Here is a 24321-nt window from a genome sequence, read left to right as displayed (position 1 = left end):
ATGCAGTTTTGAAAATGCTTGATCCAGTATAACAGGAGTAGCTATTAACAAATTACCTAATGATGAGCTTAAATATAAAGTACAGTAATATCAATGTCTAAAGAAACGGAAAAAAATGAAAAAATATAGGATATATAATGTGACAATTAAAAAAATATAGAGAGAAGAACTAATATGAAATAAAATGTTTGTATAAAAAAGAGATGTTTATGCATAATTACTGTAACATATATAGACTTATTTTAAAATTGATAGCTAGCTGAAAGAACATTACAAAATAAATAAGTATATAAGTTATTATAGAATGTGACACTTTTTTTTTCCTATAAACATAATTTACGATATAATACTGTGACACTGTTTTTTTTCTTTTTTGTGTGTGTATGTGTGAAAATGGATATAATAAGAAACTAAATTCCGAGAGGGAAAGCTATAGAAAAATAAGACTTAAAGGGATAAACTATATATTTGGCAACCCACAATTATTTTTTTTCCATCATAATTTTTTTAAAAAAATTGAATTAAACAACATTAGAGAATAGGGGTTTTAATTTCATACTATAATAATTGACTTTTCGGACGATATAAACTATGTATGGTTTTGAATCCAAAAAAATGTATGGTAATTGGTAGTGATAGAGAGTTAAAAGTAATTTAATTATAATTTTAGGCAAATCATTTGAACTTAATTATTTTCATGAAAAGTATAAATAAAAGATTGAAGATAGAATTTAAGCTTAATCTTTAATGTATAGAACTAACAATTGGATCTGATTGCATGAACAGAGAATCGAATGACATGTTCTGTTTTTTTTTTCTTTCTAATTTTACATGCCATGTGCTGAACATGGAATTTGCGAAAATATTAAGGTCCAATTCCATAGAATTTGACATGTTCAAGCCTGGCCTTGTGGACTCCTTTTGATCTAAAAAAGAGAAATCAAAAGTGCTTGCTACAATGATTCCATGCGCCAAATGGGGTATGTTTCCTTCCTTTATTGTTCGACGGGTATATATTTCCCTACGTGCATGCAATTTCTATTGCATCATCATGCACGTGTAGACATAGTTAGAGACATCTTGTGCTTAAGCGATAACAACACTAAATCAGTCGAAGCACCATTAGGCACGAGTGGAATAACGGAAACCCTATTAATTAATTATTGTTAGTACATCCCAAAGATTTTCACCCGAATGTAGCTGTACCCTTCAATAATGAAGCACAACGACACACAACATAGCCTACTAAATATTGCACACCTTCTTCCTACAATGTCGTTGCTGACAGTTACAAATGGACGGTGGAATTTCAAAGTCACAACTCAAACCCCCCAAATATTAGAACACACTATCCCCTCCCTTTTCCATGCATGTTCCACACTTTCCCTCCATTATTTCATTAATTATCCACCCTAACCCCATCATTCCTTCACGGCGAGGCAACGCAAGGTGGGTCCCCCTTGCTCTGCTTCCGCCGTCACCTACTCATCATTTCAAAGAATATTATTATTCATTGACGCCCCTTTGTTAGCTATGAGCGAGGAAAAGCATCAACATCATGACACCGTGTCTTCTTCTTCTTCTTCTACTACTACTTATTTTTCTTCCTCTTCTTCTTCTTCCTCGCCGGGCGAGTCGGAGGAGGAGCTGCAGCACATGCTGTTGGCGCCGCCGTTGTGGAAGAACAAGAAAAGGTTGTCGAAGCAGTTGTCGATGTGCGAGATGCCTCGGGACATTGCATGGGAGAGAAAGCGCATGCAAGAGCAGAGAAGGAGTTCGACCGTGTGCGATAATGATCTCACGGATGAGGACCTGCATGAGCTTAAAGGGTGTATAGAACTTGGGTTCGGATTCAACGAGGAAGATGGTCAGAGACTCTGTAACACCTTGCCCGCACTTGACCTTTATTTCGCTGTTAACCGCAGGTTGTCGCCTAGTCCTGTCTCCACCCCTCAGAGCCGTGCCTCTTCCCTCGGATGCCGTTCTTCGTCGTTTGGAAGCCCTAGAAGCGACGCTGACTCCTGGAAAATTTGTAGCCCAGGTTTGTTATATATGTTGTTCAATCAATGATGGTTTTTTTTTAACATAAAATTTAGATGAGTTGGATCTCGAGAAAAACCCAGATTTTAAGGTTCAACTAAGGCCTAATTCAATCAATGATTATATATATAAGATACGATGTTGTGTTTTATCACGACAATCTTAAAATTAGTGTTTCATGTTGATGTAAAATCGGCCTAATCTTAAAACTTCAATTCTGATCCGAGAACAACTTACCAAAAGTATATTATAAGTAACTATATTTTTTGTTATTTGGTTAATGTGTTTGTGTGTATGTGTGTGATGCAGGGGATGATCCTGAACATGTGAAGACCAAGTTAAGGCATTGGGCTCAAGCCGTTGCTTGTTCTGTGATGCAGTCTTCTTGAGAAAAAAGTGTGGGATGTTTGTTTGTTTTGTACAGAGAGGGATGGAGAAAAACCAGAAAAAAAAAAGGGTCTCCGATTATTCCTGGACAATGGTCTATACTATAGCTAATTAAGCACCTCATTTTTCTTCACATTTTTTCTCTTGGTGTTGTTTTAATCTCAAGCTGTCTGTCTCTCGCAGGGTGTATTCGTCGTATAGTAATTAATTTTTGGGTCACAGGGTAAAATATAATTGCATTCGGGTCGGGGGGGTTAGGATATGGCCTCTCCTTAACATGTATTGTCAAGATAATCAACAAGAGACGTCACATCAATCATGAGTATATATTGTTTAGATGAGTTCTACCCATCTTTAGCTTAGGACATCATTTGACTTGTCGTGACTTGACTGTAAAACTTGCAAAATGTAATGGCTGATTGTTTCACTCTAATTCTCTCTCTTTCCCCATCCCTATCTCATTATCCTTATTTTTGTTTTTTGGGATTCTTTAGAATTGGTGGTAAAAAGAAAATTTTCTTCTTGATAAGAAAAATGAATTGGTAGTTGAGTTAAACTCTTGATTTTTATTCACATTTATTTTCAATTTAGTCCTTACATATTTTTTTTTTAAAATAAAACAAACTCTACGTAAAATTGTTTCAATCCACTCTTGAGCATTTTATTTTATATATAGTCACTTTGATTTGGTTTCACTAGAGTAAACACAAATAAGTAATTTTAATTTTTGATGAAAAAAATAACTATTGACATTCTAGGACACTATTTGCTATTGTAAAAAAAAAAAAGCATTTGCTTTGCAATATCAAGACGGTCAATTCTCAAAGCATATGTATCGATTTTTTATAGTATAAATTTGAATAAAAATTCATACAATAATTATCAATTCTCAAAATATATCATCCCAAATTTCTAATATGAATTTGGCTAAAGTTCATATAATAATATCATCAAATCCATCAATTATCAGTGTGATAATACTATTCAGATTTTTAAGTATGAATTTCAATAAAAATATATAAGGTAAAGATGAGTTTTATTAATTTTATTAATAAAATGAAAAGGAGGCTGAAAGATAATTCAAAAGATGTGATATATGACCACCCTAACAAACAAACAGAGAGGATGACACAGTAAACAGAAAACCTTATAAAACAAAACCAATCCAGTAGAACAAAATACTAAAACCCCACATACAATACAAACTAACATAAACCTATAGCGATGAACATATTATCAGAATATGGAAAACCCCACATGTTATGTCATCTTTGAGATATATTTTTTTTACTACTTTTTAATGTTTATCCGAATAATGTTGCAAATCAAAATAATAAACATTTTGTTTCTTCAATTAAATATTTCAGTTTTCAGTAATTGGAAAAAAATCTTTTACTTTTCTTGTTTGCACTTTTCTTTCATCACCATCAAATTATATCAATGCCTCTTGTTAAAGTCTATGACATATACGCATCACACTTATTTTTATCAAATATTTTTTCTTTCAGTTTTTGAGAGAGTGATTAAAGTTAATATATTCGTAAAAGAAAAGATTAAAGTTGATGTATGACAGCACATGAATTTTAAAAGAGATTTCTTTTTATCAAACTTATTTAAATTTATAGAAAATAGTTTATAATACGTAATTTTTTTAATTTATTTTAATAAGTTTTATGATCAAATTTATTTTTATTTGATAAGAATTTACTGAATATATACTTAAACAAACCGTTGATTCAAGTCATAAAGTTCAAATATTATGAACGTAAACAAAATGTAATTGAAATAAGAAATTTCATTAAATTTATATAGTTAGATCTCCACCTAATATTAAACATTAGCCGTTAATAAAGTTGATATTTCACATTAATGTCGTAAGTAAAAAAATAAAATAAAGATAATATATATTAACCATTATATATATATTTTTATCACTACAAATAAAAAACATATTTCCAATGGCCAAAATCCATCAAAAATGTTAAAAATTCGTTGGTAGTTGAACATTTTCGATGGATAAAAATCCATCGAAAAAATGTTCGTAGATTCACAAAAAGTTATAAAAAAATGGTAAATAATTTCATAACTAACCTTCAATTGGATTTGGAATGGCATGATAAACAAACTGGCCCAGTGTCATACCATAGCGTCCCCTCATTTTTCATCAAGTTATGAAGGAAATGCTGGGCAGCACCTACATCTACAAGCTGTGAACGACACCGGAAGAATTTGAATAATCACATAAAGTTTTCGTCCGTCGACGGCACAAATGGGGGAGGAGGGAGAGAAGAAAGAGGAAAATACCAAGTGTTTCACATACGGCTAGGGTAGTCGTCTTTAGTTTCCAACGGATCATCATTCCTTTGCTATACTCCGTCAGAAATATGAACTTTTTCGACGGAAATTTTTCCGTCTATAAATTTCGTGAGAAAATTTAAAATTTCCGACAGAATCTTTTTTGTGAGAAAAATTCGGTCAGAAATAAATATTTTTCTTGTAGTATCATTAAGTTATTCAATTAAATTATGAAATGTAGATATTTTTTCTATCAAATAACTTTCTTTAAAAATGAGTTGTTGAATCAAGTATATATATGCATTTCTATTACCTTTTATATATATATATATATATATATATATATATATATATATATGTGTGTGTGTGTGTGTGTGTGTGTGTGTGAGAGAGAGAGAGAGAGAGAGAATTGAATGAAGGTTCTTTCAAATAAATTTATCATGTATTTTCAATTAAATTATATCTATTAAACTTTTTTTACCTTATATACCTAAAAGTGATTAAAATTTGAGGTTATTATAAGAAAAAATATCATGAATGTGAAAATAAAACAAGGTATTTTACTAGCTTTTGGTAACATTTTTATTTAGTGCAGTGTTTGAGTTTTTTTTTCTTTCTATTTTTATCTTCACTGTTTGATTAGAAATCCTCTCTCAAACCTTTTATGTTCAAACACATTGAAATTCCTTAAAATGCATAATTTTTCTTACTATCATCAATTATCATTTTTCTACAATTAAAACCGTCAAAATTATAATATAAAATCATTTACATTATCTAAATTATTTAATAAAATTATTTTCAAATGAAAATAATTTTTAAATAAATTATAATAATCCAGGTTTTAAAATAGTAAATTATTTACAATAAATAAAAATATAAAAATAAAGAAGGTATTAAATTTCTTTAAGAGTAAATTTAAAATTAATTACACTTCATTCGTACCATTCTTTTCTCTTAATTCAACAATAAAATGTGAATTATTTAATGTAAGTACTATTAAAATTTAAAAAATGAAATACAAAAATAAAGAGTAATTCTTTTAAAATTAATTTTAATTTTTTTATTCTTCTTCTAAAAATCATTTAAAATACTATAATCCAACTTTTCAGCAATTGTCTTTAACTTTCTAAAAAATTTCTCAATCACATGTCCTAAAATTATTCTAAGTCAAATACACTATTTCGTAAGTGCTGGATTACTATCCCTTAAAAAAAAAGTGACGGATTACTAAAATGTTAAAACATTTTATTGTTATAAGTGATATTAATATTTTCCTTCAAGTTATTCTCCCAATTGCACCAATAGATCATCTTTAATAGTAAACTAGCTTAACAATAATATCTTAAAATAAATAACTCATTAACCAATAAACTTGTTGGTGTTCTTTGAAATCAACTGTTATTATTCCAACATATTTGATTCTTTATTAGGAAAATAATAGAAAAAGGCCCTATTTTGAAATAATGAAAAAAGTGAAATGGGGGGCAAAGCAAATTAAACAGCCCTAAAGAGAGAGAGAAACCCGGCCATCAGGGCAACACCATTCCTTGGTCTCTGAATCTCAAAATCTCAATCAAATCGCATCCCATCCATGTACAAATTTCAGATCTAACCAACACTCCCAAATGTCCCACATTCCCACCGCCGGCTACGGCACCCTCGCCGGCGCCACTCCCACTGGAACCACCACCACCACCACCACCACCACTACCTCCTTGGTGACTCCCCGTCCATGGCGCGAGTTTCTAGACCTCTCAGCCCTCTCCTGCCCCTACTCCTACGACGACGCCATGATCCGGGTCCGAAGAAACCTGAGCCACTTCCGCTTCAACTACGCCGCCATCACGCTCCTCATCGTCTTCCTCAGCCTCCTCTGGCACCCCGTCTCCATGATCGTCTTCCTCCTCGTCCTCGTCGCCTGGTACTACCTCTACTTCTCTCGCGACGGCCTCCTCGTCGTTTTCAACCAAACCCTCGACGACAGAACCGTGCTCTGCGTTTTGGGTTTGCTCACTGTCGCTGCGCTCGTCTCCACTCACGTCGGCCTCAACGTCTTGCTCTCGCTGATCGTCGCCGTGGTTCTTGTTGGCTTGCACGCCGCATTTAGGGTTACCGAGGATTTGTTTCTTGACGAGGAAAGTTCGTTGCTTTCCGTTGTGGGAACTCAGCCTCTCAGAACAAATTATACCCCCATTTGATTATATTATGTTCGGTTCCGCAACCATCATCGAGTTTTTGAGTTTTTACCCCTAATTTGAGAAGGGAGAGTTTAACTTTCGAAGCTGGGTCACTTGTTTTGAAGGCTAGTCACTTAATGAGGCGGTGTTGTAATTGTGTTTGTGGTGATGCATTGGCCAAAATTGAATTTGAAAGTGGAATTAGGTGTGTTTTATCAACTTATGTCAGAGAGACACGGGGATTTTCTGAGGAACTGAATTCGTCAAATTAGTGACTCACAATGGAACTTTTTTGCTTGTTCATAGTGTTGTTTTTCAGTTAATAAGTTTGAGTCTCGCTGCATAATCTCATTTTTTTCCATTGCTAATCTGTAGTGTAGTTAATGTATCTCACTGATGATTCTGTTTTTGTTGGCTGCTGTGTTGCCCGTGGTAATTTTGATAATTTGCTCGACCTTGGATGGATGGAATTCATTGTGAAATGCTGATTGTATTTTACACTTGTAGTTTTGTAAATGTTCATTTTCTCAAATCTGTTACAGCGGCCCTAGCGTGTGGCTTAAGCTGGCTTGCCCTCTGTTGATTGCATAGCTATTTATATGTCAATTTTCTGTAACAATTTTCTCAACTTCAACTACGCCGCCGTCACGCTCCTCATCTTGCTTCTTTAAGCTAAAAGTAAGAGAAAGTGAAAGTCTTGCTCATCATTGTTGACCGTTGAATGTTGATGGGAATGAGGGAAAGAGCACACAGTATGGGGTAAAAGAGGATTTTGGGATGAAAGCTATAAGAATATTATAATGAAGCGTAGTAAAAGATGGGTGGATGATTATTATATGCGGATTAGTATGTGTCGATGCAATGATGACTGATGAGTAGCACATGTCACCCTAGAATTGGAAATCAGCTTTGCTACCTCTGGGTTTATTAATGTTTATGTGAGGAAAGAAGATCAATGCAATCATGAACGGTGGTGTGAGAATATCATTTTCTGCCTTCAGTTTTTTTTTGTTGGTGATCTTTAGATGTGATTATTGATTTTTATGCTACTGTGAAATATTGGAATGAGACTAATTTTATACTTGATGTTGGGTTGTTTTGGAGGGTGCTGGGCTGCGAGTCAAGATGCACAGCTCTGAAGTGTATGCGTACTCTCGGATAACATGCTTGAGGTCCTGTCCCACTGTAGTAGATATTGGGCTGTCCATTTTAAGTTTCCCAGTTTATGATGAATGCTTGATGTATACATCTATTTGGCCCCTGATTGTGCTCTTGGTATGCTATGGTAACCTTGGTAAATTAAGGAAGAATAGTATTGGCTTTTTGGCTTATTTACGTCTTTGTAGATGGTGATTAACGTATTAAGTGTGGAAACTGAGCCATTGATTTGAGGTATGGACACGATAGAAATGTGTTTGAAAAATGCACAACTTGAACCTATATTTCATGCTGTCGTATCAATGGTCTATTTGCACTTGCTGTGAACTTTCTCAATTGTGGAGGATTGCTTTCAATGATAAATCTATTCCTGCATGGATTAATTTTTTTTTAAAATGGTGACTAGGTGATGCAGTGCTTGTGGAATAAGGTCGGGAGTCATTGAGAATAGAGAATTTGAAATAGAAGGAAAGGGATATTATGTATAATTTTATTCTATGAATATATCTTAAATTTTAACAATGATGCCGAAATGTTTAGTTTCTAGTATTGCACATTTTATAACTTCAAAATAATTTTTTTAGCTTAATTTGCAGGTATTTTCTGAGATGTAATCCTATTTGAATAGGATAAAACTATTATAAATAACAAAATTTTGACACAATTTTCTTATTTACAATTAGAACTTGAGATTATTAATTAAATAAATTAGAATGATCTTGCATTGATCCACGTGTTTGTACAACTTAATTGAAATGGTAACAAATATTTTAAATTTAATTTGTATGGGCTGGGTATTTTAACTACTGAGATTTTTAAAAAAACTGTCATTTGTATTTGTCATTGTAAAGTGTCATTTAGACATTTACCTTGATACTTTTTTATGAAAAACTACATAGAAATAAACTAAAAATTACAAATAATTTATTGCAAAGACAGAAATTAACAAGATTTTTAAAATTTCCGGCACTAGTTTAAAACCCCTGAACTATATAATCTCAATGACTAATATAAGAATTTACTCAAAAGGTAAGTTTTTTTTTTGAATGTGTACTCAAATGGTAACTAGTAAAAGAATCGTTTGAAAATCACATTTTATGTTAATACTCAATAGAGTATATTTTATCCTCGAGATAATCATTCTTCTTTTATTAAGTTTCTGAGGTGATTGTAAAGATTTTCTAATAAAGAAAATTGCTATATAAACAAACAACTAAAAATTATATAAAACTATTATCTGTACCCAAAACAATATAAAACTGTTATAGTTTAAACAAAAAATTTATACACCCAACACGCTCTACTATGCTTTTTGTTTAGATAGAACACGCTCTACTATGGTATGCTGTTTTCTCTTGATAGTTAGTATTAGTTAGTTATCACTTGGGCAGCAAAATATCTGTTTTCATCCATTGTGCACTTTAATAGAAGTCAAACATCTTGATATTCTCAAACCAGAAAGGCAATTTCCCCCCTTTCAGGACACAATAAAGGGAAAATGAAATTCACACAAGAAGCCAAAGAAAGCAGAAACAGAGGCCAAGGAGTGAAAGAGGTTCAAGCAAGATAACATACATCCTAAAATCAAATGATAAGAGACAATATGACTCAAAAATGCCAAATGTCCATTAGGTCATATTAACAAGAAAACAACAACTAGAAATCTATCAACAAGAAGAAAGTTACTAATCCTCCTCAAGATTGATCGAGTCATTGAACTTCGCATACAAAATTTTCTTGAGTTCAGCCATCTGAGCAAGAATAGATTCTTTCTCCTCTTCAAGTTTTGCTAATTTCTGGCTTGTCACCTCTTTTATCTGTTCTATCCTGTTCTCAACTTCATCCTTTGGCACATGAGCAAAAACCTCTCCTATTTGAAACCGAATGACCTCTTCATCTGTGAGAATCAACTCGTTGCTTGCATCCTCCAAATTATCATTTGTTTCCTACAAAGATTGAAAAAATAAAACCTTGCTGTATTTGCATCATAATGTGGAAAAAGAAGCCTACAATGGATCTTGCCATAGCAAAGCCTGGATAGCAGCAAAATTAAAACAACAGGAAATGCAGAGCAGATACTTCAACAACTAAATCTCATTAAACCAAACACAGAACCAGAGAGCAGAACGGATGAATTAAAAAACTCTAAACCTTATGTTTGTGTTTAAAGGAAGGACTTGAGTAGCTTACTCAAGCAAACTTAGAATTAATTTGGGAGAATATAATGATGTAATCGTCTTCTATTTTTCCTCTCCTCCCTTTTCCCTGTAATTTAGTGATGAATTGGGACTCAATCTTTTTCTTAACTTCACACATTGCATAAAAGTTCTTTTTAGTCCACTGCTAAAAGAGTGTAGGCAAGATGATTTTTTTTCTTTTTTGGCGAATGATATGATTAATTCCAGATACAACTCACACCAAATGTTCCAGTCTCTACAAAAGGCACGTAGCCATGTATATTATGTTTGACCAATGAAAAGCAGCAAAATAAATAAAATCAGGACACAGAGAAGTTTAAGTCTTGGAGCTTGTCCTAAGTTCTTAATCTTAAGCATACAGTGACTTAGGAGTAATATATAACTAAACAAGAAGTAAATATAATTTGTGCATGCCCTAATGTTCTGTGTGCATAATACACTAAACACGAGTGGAATGAAAGGGTTGAATAGAATACCTTTGCGATTTTGATCTCATCCTCAAGCTCGTGAAAGCGATTATTCAACCTTCCGAATTTGTTGATGTTCTGCTGGTCTTCCCATGTTACTTCCGTCTCAGATCCTCCCCCCTTTTCGGATCACAAAAAAAGAAAAAGAAAAGAGATCAGCTTTCACATGAATCCGTCGAAATAACAAAGTGCGATCTCAAGAATTATTAGGGTTTTTCAATACCTGCTGCATGTTGTGTATTCGAATTCAATTTAGGGTTTTCGATCCGACAACAGTACCAGTACCACTACCAGGTTGACTAATAATGGCCCCTAGCGTTTATAGGATTTCGTGGATTTTTACAATGAAGAGGTGTACGAAAACGTTTTGTTTTTCCATTTATTTTTTATTTTTTATTTTTTAAATACTTGCATAAAAAAAGTAAAAAGTTTTTTTTGTTTTTATTTTTTTATAAAATAAATCAATAAAATAAAAAATAATAATATATTTATTATTAATTTAAGGTATTTTTTCATTTATCTTTATAAACTTGAACTCACATACTTTAAATCAATAAAATAGATTTTTTTTTTATTAATTTGTCATTGGTTTGAGTCTTATAGAAAAAAGAAAATATCCTATTAAAAATGATTAGTCATTGATAAAAATTAGTCATAATAAAATTAATATATAAATTAGTCATAATAAAATTAATATATAAATTAATCATAATAAAATTAATATATGTTTTATATCAATATCATAATGGTCCAATATATTTTTAAGAGAATTGAAAGTATATTAATTTTTTTTTTTAAATAATCATAATACACTTTTTTATTTCACCTTACATATTTTTAAATCTGATTTATCAGTACAAAAAAAAAAACGGATTTATAAGCACCAGCGTCAAGAGATCTTTTTGTTTGGAACATGAGTTTTTAAATTATTATTTTGAATGGTATTGAACAAGTAAGAATGATCACTTTGTTAGAAAATTATAAAACCAAACGTTATCTTTCTTACATAATAAGTAGTCAGTAGGGACAAATCCCTTTTAAATTGAAGAATAATTTATTTTGATGATACTTTTCCAACCTAATTAAGCACAATTTTTAATAATTTTTTTAAGAATCAATCACTTTATAAATCTGGAGAAAATTGGGCTCATAAGGCCCTTCATTAAGAATTTAAAATTTGATATATTATTAAAATTTTACATCATTATTCAATTCTGTAATGATATTAACACAAATGTAGCGTTTGAAATTTTCTATTTTTACTTACTTATTTCATTTTTTAATTACTAACAGTTCTTCCCTTTTCATTTTCCTCTTGTCCTAAATCCTGAAGTTCCTTTCCCATTTCTGGCGTAAGCATGCTAATTATCAAACAAACGCATTACTCGAGTAGAAAATCATGATGGTTCAATTCTTTTTTCAACAAAATATACATTTTTTATCCGAAACATTACAATTCTCATTTCAAAATAACCTCAAGATTTGATTGTATTCAAATAAAAATAAATTATACTATTAACTATTTAATATTAAGAATGTTTGCATCTTGGATTAGAGAAATTTTGGTAGAGTACTAGTGGTAAACATTGGAAACATCCACAATTAAAAGAGGAAAAGCGTCTTCAAGAGAGCACTATGTGAAATCTGTTGAGATAACATAATGAGTGAATTTATTTAAATTTAAAAATAATAACTTTAAAATAAGTGTTGTTGAAAAAAGTATTTTTTTAATAAGCGGATTTGTTTCTTGAAATAAGAAAAAACTACTTATTTTAAATAAAAATAGTTTAGATAAACACATTAGAAAAACATAAAACTCGAAAAAATAAGCTTAAAGAAACTCACAGAATATCATAAAAATGTGACAGTGTGAACAAAGTTGAGTTTTTTTTTCCCTGATTTATAGCCACTCATTTTGATCAAAAGGAAATGACAAGTGTATCATGATCCAAAGAATAACAGCAAATGAAGCAGAAGTAAGAAAATTGAAAATAGCTGGCTGTACATATTCAGTCATGAGCAAAACAAAATCATATAGATTCCTCGCATGGTACTAAATGAACAAATCTCTAAGCAGTAATATCGGTGAGACTGCTGTCAAAACAGTTGATTGTGTATGTAAAATAGATAGAATAGGGAACTTTCTCAAGGAGGCAAGGCCTTTCGACAATATGATAAAACCATCACAAAATCTTTGGCTGAGGACCCCACTGATGCTGGTATCTTTTTTGAGGTTGATGCTGTCCGGAACCATAGATCTACTAAATTATGCAGTTGTAAAGATGGGAGCACTGGCTGACCCCGGCACATTATTTCCACCTGCGCAAAATTACAAAACAGCATCAATCTACAGCACCATCCAATAACTTGAATTACTATATTTTTTATTTGGAAAGAAAATGTGTTGATTTCATAATTTTTGTCAAAATAGAAAAGTTCACATAGATCCGTGTGATATTAGGAAAAGGGTTGCATTGGAGATGACAAAATTTCCGACCAATTAATGGGAAATTCAGGTGTTGTTTTCACCTGGTAAAACTTGGACCCAAGGTGAAAGGACCAAGGAGTCATTATTTCAATACCTTCAATGTTCATTCAGTACCGAGTGCCTACTTGGTGACTTGGTGTTAAAACTTCAACACAATAAATTTGTTTCCAATATTTTCATTTTCAATACATAGCAAATCGGATGGGTGCAAGGGATCGTGTCAGTGGAGACTCTATTTCTCTTCTAGTCAGTTGTTCGTAGTTGTGCATTTGTAATATTTGCTGTTTTCTATTATGTAGAAGCATACAAAGTTTAGAAAAGATTCTCAGGCAGCCCATAAATTCTAGCTTTCATAGTTGTAGTAATTTCTTAAGATAGCCTCAGACAATGTCCACAAGGCTTGCACTATGTTGCTTGGCTTCCTGGAGCAATTTATCAGTTCTCACAAACAACTATAGACACACTAGACACACCTTATACAGCAAAATGATCCAAGGACAACAAATTCTTACTACAACTACATCCTTAAAACCAAAGTAAGAGAAAACAAGAAAACAGAAAGCAGGAGAGAGAAAGTGCCAACCATTCTTATTTCTTAGAAGGTAGTGATTATAATTTACTCACCTCTGCTTCACAGGCAAGATTAAGTTTCTTCACAAGGTACTTCTGAATAAATGAGACAGGCACCGCACCATCCCTGTGATGAGGTAAGAAACAAAGAATTACACAATTATCACCTATAAATTCTTATAAGGGAATATATTGAAGAAAATTAAAAGAGAAAAGAAAGAGGACAAGGAAGTAAAGCAACAATAGAACGAAAGAAGCCAGAAAAATCCAACACATTTCAAATGAGTCAATCTAGAAGCTAAGTTTCCCTTTAATAAAACTGTGATTCAGACAATAATCACCAATGCATGCAACTGCCATCTAGAATAACACAGCAAAATCAAATCAACATATGACGTATAGCCTGTTTGGCTTCATGTCACAAAAGACTCATGTTTAATTCCCACTTAAAGGGAGAAGCTATATAGATTAGCATTGGTTTCTGAGTCTCTTATGTGTGCTGTAGCCTATGAAACCCAGAACCAAACAGGCTGGAAGACAACGATCTAATCTGTGGATTTTTGAATCTATGGTTGTTCTAAGGAAATTAGTCAGTCCAAAACTAAGTTACAAAATATGGAAGATTAAATTTCACTATTTGCTTCCTGGAAAACATGGTGAATATACTTTCTTAGAATGCAGCATGAAAGTGTTTGTTTGAACATCCGTCAGCCATATATTTAAATGCAGTAACACTTTTTTTTTGTCTTATTATTGCTTATTAGCTTAATTTTGACACCAAAATTAGAAAAGTTATATTCTATTCAATTCACAGGCCAAAGTCATAGTCACTTAACATAAAAATCAAGAAAAACTAAAAACAAAAATAGATGAACAGAATGGCAATGAGAGTCAGAAGAATTACTTTATTCTTAAGTAACATGCTGAGATCTGTGGCAAGGGAACATCTCCTTTCCTGAATAATAACATCAATTTCTTTAATGACTGCAGAAGCTCAACATTTTATAATTAGTACGGTTGTTGTATATATAAAAAACTTACTGGTCCTCTGAAGCAACTAATGAAAACCAAATAGGACTGTTTTTCCTGTTGCACTTGCCCCCTGTTGTATCTAGTGGGGCTGGGGAAGAGGCAGACATCTCAGATGCAGCAACTCTTTTCTGACCAGCAGGACGCAACCTTCTTCGCTTCCCTGGTCCTGAAGGCAAGCTGTTTGCATCCTTGTCATCTCCAAATATTGTTTTATGTCCAGTATCCTTATTTTTGGATTTTGGAATGTTTAATTCACTCTTGGCAGAAGCAGGTAGGTCTGTTTTGGTTGTAGTTTCAGATGTATCTTGTCCACCATGAGGAGTAGTTGGGGACTCTAATTTGGCAAGAGGAGTTGCTTGTGAATTTGACCTGGAGGACTTTGTTCTGTTGGCAGCTTCAACAAGACAGTTCAGTGGTGTCCAGAGATCAACCTTCCCTTCTGTATGTTCCACATTGTTCTCTGTATCTTCATGGGGCTTATGCTTCTTAGAAGGTTCAGGCATGGAAGAATCCTACAATATAGTGAACCAATGATTATACATAACCATTATCCACTTATACATGACCATTATATGAAACAGAGGCTTAATTAATGTCACATAGAAACCGGCAAAAGTCAAAACACAAATAGAAAAGTAACACCAAGTCCTGTTGTCCCCATAGCCCACACCTGACTTTCATTTTCAGAAGTCATATTTGATGAATCAGGTAAAATTGAGCATACCATATTATCGTCACCATTTGCTTGTTCCTTCTTTATGGATTCGTCAAGAAGGAAACTGCATCCACGTAAAGCGGCAGCCTTTCTTGTACTGTTTTTTGTTCTCTTTCCTGTAAAGCCAGGTTGCATTGAAACTTTGGGAGCACTGACTACCAATGATGAAAGTGATCTTTCCTTCCTTTTTGCAGGCAATGATATTGAAGACAAAACTTCTTGGGCCTTGATCTTTTTTCTTTTAAAAGGGAATATTTTTGCCCTTATGTCATGCAAATTATGGTCTGGCCTGCATATAATTAATAGGAACCGTTGATTGTTTTGCAAAGATCTTCCTACAGATTTATGACACTGCTGGTTTTTAAAAATCTACAAAACAATTTATGCATGCAACCTCTAAGAATAACTCATTCAAATCTCACATGCTTGAATATGGGGACGACATCACTCTGATTGGGGTTTTCATAATGAAGATCCATTATATAAAAATATTAGTGTTCACCAAAAATCACAAGCTGTAGATGAAATTCACATTTAAGACACAATCTAATTGAAAATGCTAAGCTATTGGCAGTCTTTTAGGCTTAGGAAGATGCCCTCTAAAATATAATAGATACTATTTTTACTAAACAAAATTTTGTGTCTGCATTCTGAAAGGTCAACAGTTAAACAATTATCTGTGAAACAAATTAAGACGGATGCAACAAATAATACTTTGTGATTAAAATTTCTGAAAGTAGGGAAAACAAAAGTAGAAATCTTACTGAAAGAAATAGAATGAGTTTGGCGAAGTACTTCAGCGATACATTGGGAAAGATATTTAAGGCAATGTTATCAATGGCAGATGTCATAACACAGTGGAAGGCAAACATTCTGCCATATAAACATACAATTGCGGCCTCTAGTGCCACAATAGTGGGCCTCCCTTCACAAATTGCCTATGGCGGTTGGCAAAAAAACCGCCACGCCATTTAACACTGATGGCCTCAACTTTCATTTGCTCATACTAGATAAATATGTTTTATAACAAGAAAGAAAAAGGTAGAGATTGATCATGAGCATTGGTAAACATTTACCAGCATGTCCTCTCATACAAGCAAACAACAAATACTAATGAGAAGGAAGGAGAAGACAGAACAGAATAAACAAAGTAACAAATATTAATTTATCTCCAACCAGAAATTGCAGCTGCATGTTTGTTCAGTCCAGTTCAAAGAAGTTATAAATCGCACAAATTGCAATATTAAGTTGGCAACCGACCTGAGTTTCTCCACCGGAAGGCAGCCTAAGTCAATATTGCACACAGGACAGCAATCCGTCTCCTCATCCGAGAGTTTCTCATATATGCATTTCCTGCAAACTGGTGTAGGGTTCATAGTTCAGTGCATTGCACAGAAGATCCTTGAAAGTGTCAACAAATGAACTCAAAACATGAGCAAGCTAGAAGGTGCAAGTGTGTGATTCAGGAATGTCACAAATATCACGCACTGCTCGAATCAGACAACAAACATGTTTGAAAGTCCACTGCATCCTCAAGAAACTTCATAACAGTACACCACCTCAAGACACAATTAAGATGATTCCATTCCTTACGCGTCAAATCACAGAAACCCCACAGAAAAGTAAAACATGTAAGCTCAGTTATCATGTCAATCGTATTGCTCTACCACAGTAACAAAAGAATTGTTTGACCTTCTCTTCACGCAGTAGCAATGATAGGAAACCAGATCATTGAAATCACCAATAACAAACTATTAAGGAACCGCATTGAAAACCCAAATCAAGAAAATCCAGGCAATTGAATATAAATTAAAGAACAAGAACAACGAGAAGCAAGAACGCAGATGGGGGGTCAAACAAAGAACAATGCGTTGCAATTAGCGGGGGTGGATAAACAAGAGCAACGTCAAAATCCAAAAGAGAGAGAATAAAAAAAAATCAGAAGCAGCATCGAAATCGAGTGAGAGAGAGACGAACAGGTGTGAAGGCACGTAGAGATGGTGGTGGCATCTTTGAAGAAGTTATGGCAGAGAGGGCATGTCATGCATGGTCGTAGCGTATCTCTCTTCACTTTCACCAGCTGACTTGACACCATCTCTTGTGGCTAAGATGATTATTTGTTAGTATTAATCAATCAACCTTTGCATTCCAATCTTGTCCAATGAATACACCGCACCTCACCACAGCAGGATTCTACGTACCGATGTGGATCTGGGGAGGGAATTCAACTCACTGGGTTTGGGGGGCGAAATCGTCAGATGGGGTTTGATTGTTGCCACAAAAATTACTTAAAATGAAGCCGACACCCTTCAATGTTGTTGTTGGGTTTGGGTGTTGTTGGATGTTAGACCAAGACAAAGAAAAGAAGAGAGCGTGAACAAAGACTTAGAGAAAGAGAAGCAAAGCAATACACACGCCATACATACACTACTAACAAACCCAACACTTCTCTCATATTTTCAACTCTCTTCTTGTCTCTCTTCTCTTCTATTTATTTACTTTGTAGTTACAAAGTTCACCCCAAGATAGCAAAAAATTCTGTGACCTACATGTCTGAAAAACATAGAAATCTTTTTGTTTTCCCAAGTTCTGACATTGACTTTTCTTGTGATAATAAATTGCGTAAAAATAAATAAATATGAAATACTATTCATTATTAGTATTAGACTATTAGCATTATTTTGATTTATTATCAGTTTTTACTTTTTTTACTTATGGATAGTTCTTGTAAAACTGGATGCAAGTAAATGAGTTGTCGTTGGGATGTTTGGGGCTAATACGGTGTAACATATTACTTGATGGATACAAACAGGAGTGTTAGATAGGTGGATCAAGAACATGCAAATTTGGGTTCAAAATATTGATAGAAATGGTCTAAGAATCTCTAACAGAGCAGTTGACATATGAAGGCTAGATCCTATCTATGCATCACGTAGAATAGTTATTTATATATGTGGTCGTAGTTAGTAGACGCTAATTAGCTTTTCTCTTACCCCACTAATAAGGTACTCAACTAAGCTAACGGATTTATTTATTTATTCATTTACTTAATTATATTTTTAGTTTCTTTAATTTCAATTATTTTGATTTTCATCTTTCAGAACATTTTTAACATATTAAATATCTCTATTTTGAGGGTTTGTGGTAAATTTGGAATATGAATTAATTTTAAAACTTATGAAATTTGATAAAACCTGAAGGATTTTATAAGATGTGAGAATATAATTTGAAGATTTTTTTTTTTGTGAAATTTCATATTTTAGTTGGTAAGTTTTAAGTATATTAATATTTAAAATAATTTAATCCAGTCATTTTGTGCAAATTTTCAGTAAAAAAAATAATTTGTGAATTTTAAGGAGAAAATATATTGGTAAGACTAAATTGTCCAATTTTAAAAGCAGGGGAGCTTAGATAAATTTAACTGGAAAGATTTAGGAGATCAAAATCATATACAATCAAAATTAAAGGAATCCAAAGTACAATAAAAATTCATTTATACTCCTCTATAAAAAAACATTTATTTATTTATTATCGTATTAATCAGTACTTCATAAAAAATAAAATAAAAGCAAAACGTAGATATGGCAGAAGTATATTACAAAACCGGTAATGCTACTGCTTATTAGGCTAAGTTCTTTCATGAGAGGAAAAGAAATCACCCTTTATTGCATTAGATTTATATAATTATATATGGAACAAAATTAATTGACGCCAAATGTTAAATTTTTGCACTTGCATTACCTTATAAGATTTTTTATAATATAAAATTAACCAATTTAATTATTAAATTAAATTTTTTTATAAAATAGAAAAAATTTATAAAATTTTATGTTAATAAAAAACTAATTAATAGTGCTTCGTTACACTTTTATTTTAATGAATAGTATGTTATTTGAGATATAAATATCTGTCTGTTACTAAATAATATATAATAAAATGTATAAATTAAGTAAAATTTGGTATACTTAATCAAAATGATAATGTCAAATAATTTAATAATAGAAATTAGAATTGATTAATTTTGTATTTTAATAATATCAATTACTATTAGACTTGTCTCATTATACATTTCAAGTCAGGGTGGTTACTTGACGCATTTGGTTTACTTCTGGCTTTATTATATGCCCTATGAAGGGCAATTTTGTTTTATTTGAAACCATCTTCTTTTACTTTAGTTATTAAAATGTATCAGATGAATTATTGTTTAACCTTTCCTTGCATCTGTGTGTTCTTTGGTTCTGAACCCCACTGAGTAATTGTAAGAAGATTGTTTGGTATTAAAAGATACACACACAATATGCAAGATGTGGTCGTTAAGTATTTCTGCAATCAATTAATGCTGTCACCATTCATGGTGAAGCTAAGGTAACTAATCACATGCAATATATCTATCTATACGTATAATTATGACCATATATGCAAAATGGACCTTTACTCCTTGCCAGCTAACAACTTGGAAATAAGCATATGTGAAACAACATCCCTTGCTATTTCACTCATAAACTTATCAATTTAGTCTTGTTTTATCCAATTAAACTTTGTGCAGAACGTGACCTTATCATTAAGTTGTTTTGGAGAGCAGAATGGCTGAGGGGGGGACAAATAAAAAAGAGAAACAAACAGGAAAAAGGCCAAATTCCTCGCTTGTCTGTTTCTAATATGATGGTATATATATTCTTTACTAAAAATCGTTTGTGGCAACTGATTACAACAGAACAAAGAAAGCATCTTGAATGATCAGATCACAATCATACGGCTACAACATAGATCAGAGTTATCATGCAACATTGACATGTCTATATTAAGACAAAAGAAATAGTCGAGTTCATCCAATGAAATTACAAGCCCAGCTCCAGCAAGTCCAAATGACAAATATTATGAGCCCACCTTCATGGCCTCACCGCCTCAACACAATTTTGTCTGTGTTGGATGGGTGATGTAAGACTTATGCATGTACGGTATTCATATTCATATATGCTTGATGTTCTTATAACCACCTCTTTTTCTTTTAAAAAAATTGTTAATAGTTAAAAGGATTATATCAAAATTTTAATTATTCATTATAAATTTAAAATATAATATATATATATATATATATTAAAAATATTTATTTATTATAACTAAAATATACACTTTATATATGCACCCGATATATTGCAACTTTGATTTCAAGCTCGAAAAGAGAAATAAAAGGAAACACTTTAGAGAAATCCACTTTAGACTTTTATTGTGAAAAATGCATGAAATGAAATAAAACAACAAACGACAACATTCTTACTTACAATTTCATGCAATTGGTTTGGTGACTACCTAAAATAACTTTATTATGCTCATACTTTTGCTAAATCAAGTAAAAATAAACAATCCACGGGAATCAATTTTCCTGGACTTGCTAGCTAGCCGTTGCAATATGAGCTCAATTAACAACGACATGTTTAGTCAGCACAGTCCACAAACTCATAGTGAACAATAAGATGGCCTTGAGCATTTCCATTTCCGTCAGAGTCAAGTCTTTGGAACACACTAACGTCCAAGTTAAAACCTCCATTTGTGCATTGATCTACAATTCTAGCTATTTGTTGATCTCCTGTTCGAGTGTTTGTCACCTACAACCCCCCATCAACAATATATAAATTATTATGCTTTCTTGATTATTCAAAAGCAAAAGGTAAATAAATAAAAAAGAAGAAAATAATAATTACTTATGACATTTTTAAGTAAATTGAAGTTAGGAATAAAAATTAAATATGATATTATGGGATTTACAACACTCACACACTTGATTCAATCAATTGAATTAAATCCTGATACACATGTACACTATTGGGGAGAATAGGAGATTGCCTAGTTTGTTTAGTAAGATATGCATGGAGTGGGGCAATATATATATACGTACCATCAAGCACTTGCCACAAGAAGGTGGGCCTTGAGGCCCAACAGGTCCACAAAATGCTGTCCAACCATATTTGCTTCGCCATGAGAAGGGTTGGTCTGCATCCCAAGTGGCACAATATGCACTCACAGCAAGCAAGTCCCAATTATGCTGCTCAGGTTGGTAACAAATGATAAGTAGACTGCACAATGCTACTTTGCGCAGTGGCCAAAGCAATTACACTGGCCATGAATCAGTAAGTGCATCAATTTGTCCAAAATAATAAAGTTAAATAGAATATTGAGATTTTATTTGTATTTAGGTAGATAAATATTTTATTAATAAAAGAGATTAAAGAAAATTAATTTAAAAAGATTATGAAAAAATAATAATTTAAATTGATAAAAAATTAAATCAAACAAAAGGAGAAATTAAATAAGAATTTAAATTAATTAATTAAAAAATATAAAGGAAAAAAAGTCAATTATTATAGAAGTTAAATTTAAAAGATGAGAATGTTGGGAGCTTAGCCTACCAGAACTACTTCTCGATGTAATATTAATAATTTTTCTCTATTTATAATTATTTTAATTTAAACATGCATCTACTAATATACTCTAACTTTGGTCCCCGTATGAAAGAACCTAATTTATTTATTTTTCCTCTCTCAAATCCTTTTGTAGAGCTAAAATAATAAATTGCATTAATAATAAAGATGTATAACAGGCTAAAAAAATTTAACTTATCCCTAGACTTTATTTATATACAATTTCCCAATTCTATTGAAAAATAACATACACTAACGCTATCCCTAAAACTTACCCTTCAAATGGGTGATCAAACCACAAATAATAATATTAAGCACAAGAAAAAATAATGCAAATGTAACATTCATAAATAGATTCATAAATAGATAGGAAGAGAAATTACATTAAGAGTAGTTGACTGTCAAGTTCCCAACAAAGGGGGTTTAGTCTCTCATTGTCGTAGAGGCTTTACAATTACAAAATAGAAATATTTAGTAAAGGAAGAGGGAAGGAACCTTTTTCTAGCCTTTGCTTTTTATAAGGAATTGTATTCTCTTGAAATTTCGATGTGTTTTTTCTTTTTTTCCTCTTCTTTTACCGTTGCAGATTAGCTGAGTGCTAAGCGGACTTCTCGCGTTAAGTCCACCTTTACTTTCCTGAATTAGCCTATTTTTTTAATTATTCTATATTTCTTAATTAGCTTGTTTTCCTTAATTATCATGTTTTCCATAATTATCCTTTTTTTTTTACTTTATTTTACTCATTAAATATTATAAATTCACCACTTTTAATATTTCACATACAAAAACTTAAAAATAATGTTAATTTAACAATTATTTACTTAAAAAAAATTAAAAAATTAAAAAATTCTATATAATTTAACTATAAAACATACTCATAATTAATCATTATTATAGAGACACTAATGACAACACGAATAGGATAAACTTTGCCATCATTGTTAGTATTTTTGTTAAGCTTAATTACTTTGACACTTTGCCTTGCTGTTGGTTTAGATGTGTGCTTGCATTTATAGGCTTCATTGGGGCCGGCACCCATGAATGATGATAGTAAAAATCAAAGCTTATGCAAACTAATTTTGTTTCCTCGTATAGCATTGGAATTACATTGCAAATTTACAATACGCATTGCATAGTCTTTAACACAATTCATGCCTGACATCTTAATTGCATGCATGATAATAAAATATAAACTAATTAAAAATGATTTGTTGAATGCATCCGTAATTAGTTATCATCTTAGCTGAAAGGAAAATTGTTAACATGCATATGTGTAATTATAATTTATAAAGCATTAATCTATTAGGAAAATGCTCTATTTGTTGATTAAATACTTGTGAAACCATTCTGAATCAAAGATCTTCGTTGAAAATTATGTGGAAGAAACTGATTGATGACGGTCACCATAAGAAGTTTATTTACTTTGAATTTCCGGCCTGTAATAAAAAAGATATGATTTATAAAGCTCAATTCAATACTACATATTATTGCATGCACACAAGATTTGCCTGTCAATGCCCGTGTATTTTGTCCCTTAATTAAATTTCGCAATCACGCACGCACATGGGGCTTGGACAATGTTTCTGCATTAATCCTATCTGCGATTGACTGGTTCCACTTTTTGTACTTTATATTTACTACCTTCTAAAGCATGAAGCAATTCTCAATGGATTGACATTGGACAAATGGTTCAGACAGAGACAAAAATAAATTAGAGTTAGCAGCAAATTACATGGGCTCTTTTTGTCTTTAAAATGAATAAAAGATTTGACACAAACCCAAGGCAATGATGTCTTGTTCAGATATGTGTAGGGGGTCACTTAACCAAATACAAGAGCTTGGATTTTGTTTGCCATATCTGAAAATACTCGACTGTATTAAGGTATCTAAAGCAGGCCTCCTTTTGGCCTTCTTCTAAACTTGTAGCTCATAAACGTTTTATTTTATTTTACAAGACACAGCTGGTTTACAGTGACATATAAAGACAAAGTATGAGTTCGTTTTTTTTAAACTAGTATTTTTTTTTTTGTTGAAGAAAGAAATTGTTATTTAGAAGTAAGTATTGCTAACCTTCATTAAAAGACTTCTAGTTTAAGAATCAAGAAAATTATTTTTTTAAGAAACTTAACCCCTCCTGGAGCAAAGAGCTATTCTAGCCTTTAGATTCTACTTAACCCTCTTAGTCATGCATGGGCCACAAAAGGGCATCATGCTTAATAATTGGGTTCAGTGGCAGCTCAATGCGGCCCACAAAGAATAAGAGAATAAAGAATAAAAAATAAAGTAATCCATAATAATAACATTTGAGAACCCATAAATTGCATTAATTAGCAAAAAAAATACAGGTGTCACCACTTGGTGAAGCAGAGGAA

The 24321-nt window shown here is 32.2% G+C and overlaps 4 protein-coding genes and 1 pseudogene across 5 annotated transcripts; 2 read left to right on the top strand and 3 right to left on the bottom strand.

The window, feature by feature from the left end:
* Nucleotides 1-1384: 1384 nt before the first annotated feature.
* LOC100784530 (uncharacterized) lies at nt 1385-2860 on the top strand. The gene is made up of 2 exons (XM_003536079.4): nt 1385-2041; nt 2350-2860. Exons 1-2 carry the CDS (start codon nt 1534-1536, stop codon nt 2427-2429), a joined length of 588 nt encoding a protein of 195 aa, XP_003536127.1. The 5' UTR covers nt 1385-1533; the 3' UTR covers nt 2430-2860.
* A 3316-nt stretch (nt 2861-6176) lies between these two features.
* On the top strand, nt 6177-7228 carry LOC100790708 (PRA1 family protein E). The gene has a single exon (XM_006589122.4). The coding sequence runs from the start codon at nt 6351-6353 to the stop codon at nt 6921-6923; it is 573 nt and encodes a 190-aa protein (XP_006589185.1). The 5' UTR covers nt 6177-6350; the 3' UTR covers nt 6924-7228.
* A 2219-nt stretch (nt 7229-9447) lies between these two features.
* LOC100306048 (putative prefoldin subunit 4) lies at nt 9448-11038 on the bottom strand. Its single transcript, NM_001249821.2, has 3 exons — nt 10949-11038; nt 10735-10845; nt 9448-10006 (listed from the first exon to the last, which is right to left on the bottom strand). The coding sequence occupies exons 1-3, from the start codon at nt 10955-10957 to the stop codon at nt 9746-9748; spliced, it is 381 nt and encodes a 126-aa protein (NP_001236750.2). The 5' UTR covers nt 10958-11038; the 3' UTR covers nt 9448-9745.
* A 1703-nt stretch (nt 11039-12741) lies between these two features.
* Nucleotides 12742-18100, bottom strand: LOC100783999 (E3 ubiquitin protein ligase DRIP2). Of its 2 annotated transcripts, none has more exons than XM_006589121.4 (7): nt 17508-18100; nt 16791-16890; nt 15540-15819; nt 14825-15327; nt 14688-14738; nt 13838-13910; nt 12742-13044 (listed from the first exon to the last, which is right to left on the bottom strand). In XM_006589121.4, exons 1-7 carry the CDS (start codon nt 17623-17625, stop codon nt 12871-12873), a joined length of 1299 nt encoding a protein of 432 aa, XP_006589184.1. In that variant the 5' UTR covers nt 17626-18100; the 3' UTR covers nt 12742-12870. The 2 variants fall into 2 exon arrangements, with proteins under 2 accessions (XP_006589184.1, XP_014618689.1); XM_014763203.3 differs by lacking the exon at nt 17508-18100 and adding an exon at nt 17019-17454.
* Nucleotides 18101-20799: 2699 nt separating this feature from the next.
* LOC100790185 (pathogenesis-related protein PR-4-like) lies at nt 20800-24152 on the bottom strand (annotated as a pseudogene).
* Between the last annotated feature and the right edge of the window lie 169 nt (nt 24153-24321).

The sequence above is a fragment of the Glycine max genome, chromosome 10 (assembly GCF_000004515.6).
Source record: "Glycine max cultivar Williams 82 chromosome 10, Glycine_max_v4.0, whole genome shotgun sequence".
Taxonomy (NCBI): Eukaryota; Viridiplantae; Streptophyta; class Magnoliopsida; order Fabales; family Fabaceae; genus Glycine; species Glycine max.
This window is presented reverse-complemented; position numbering and strand designations above follow the sequence as displayed.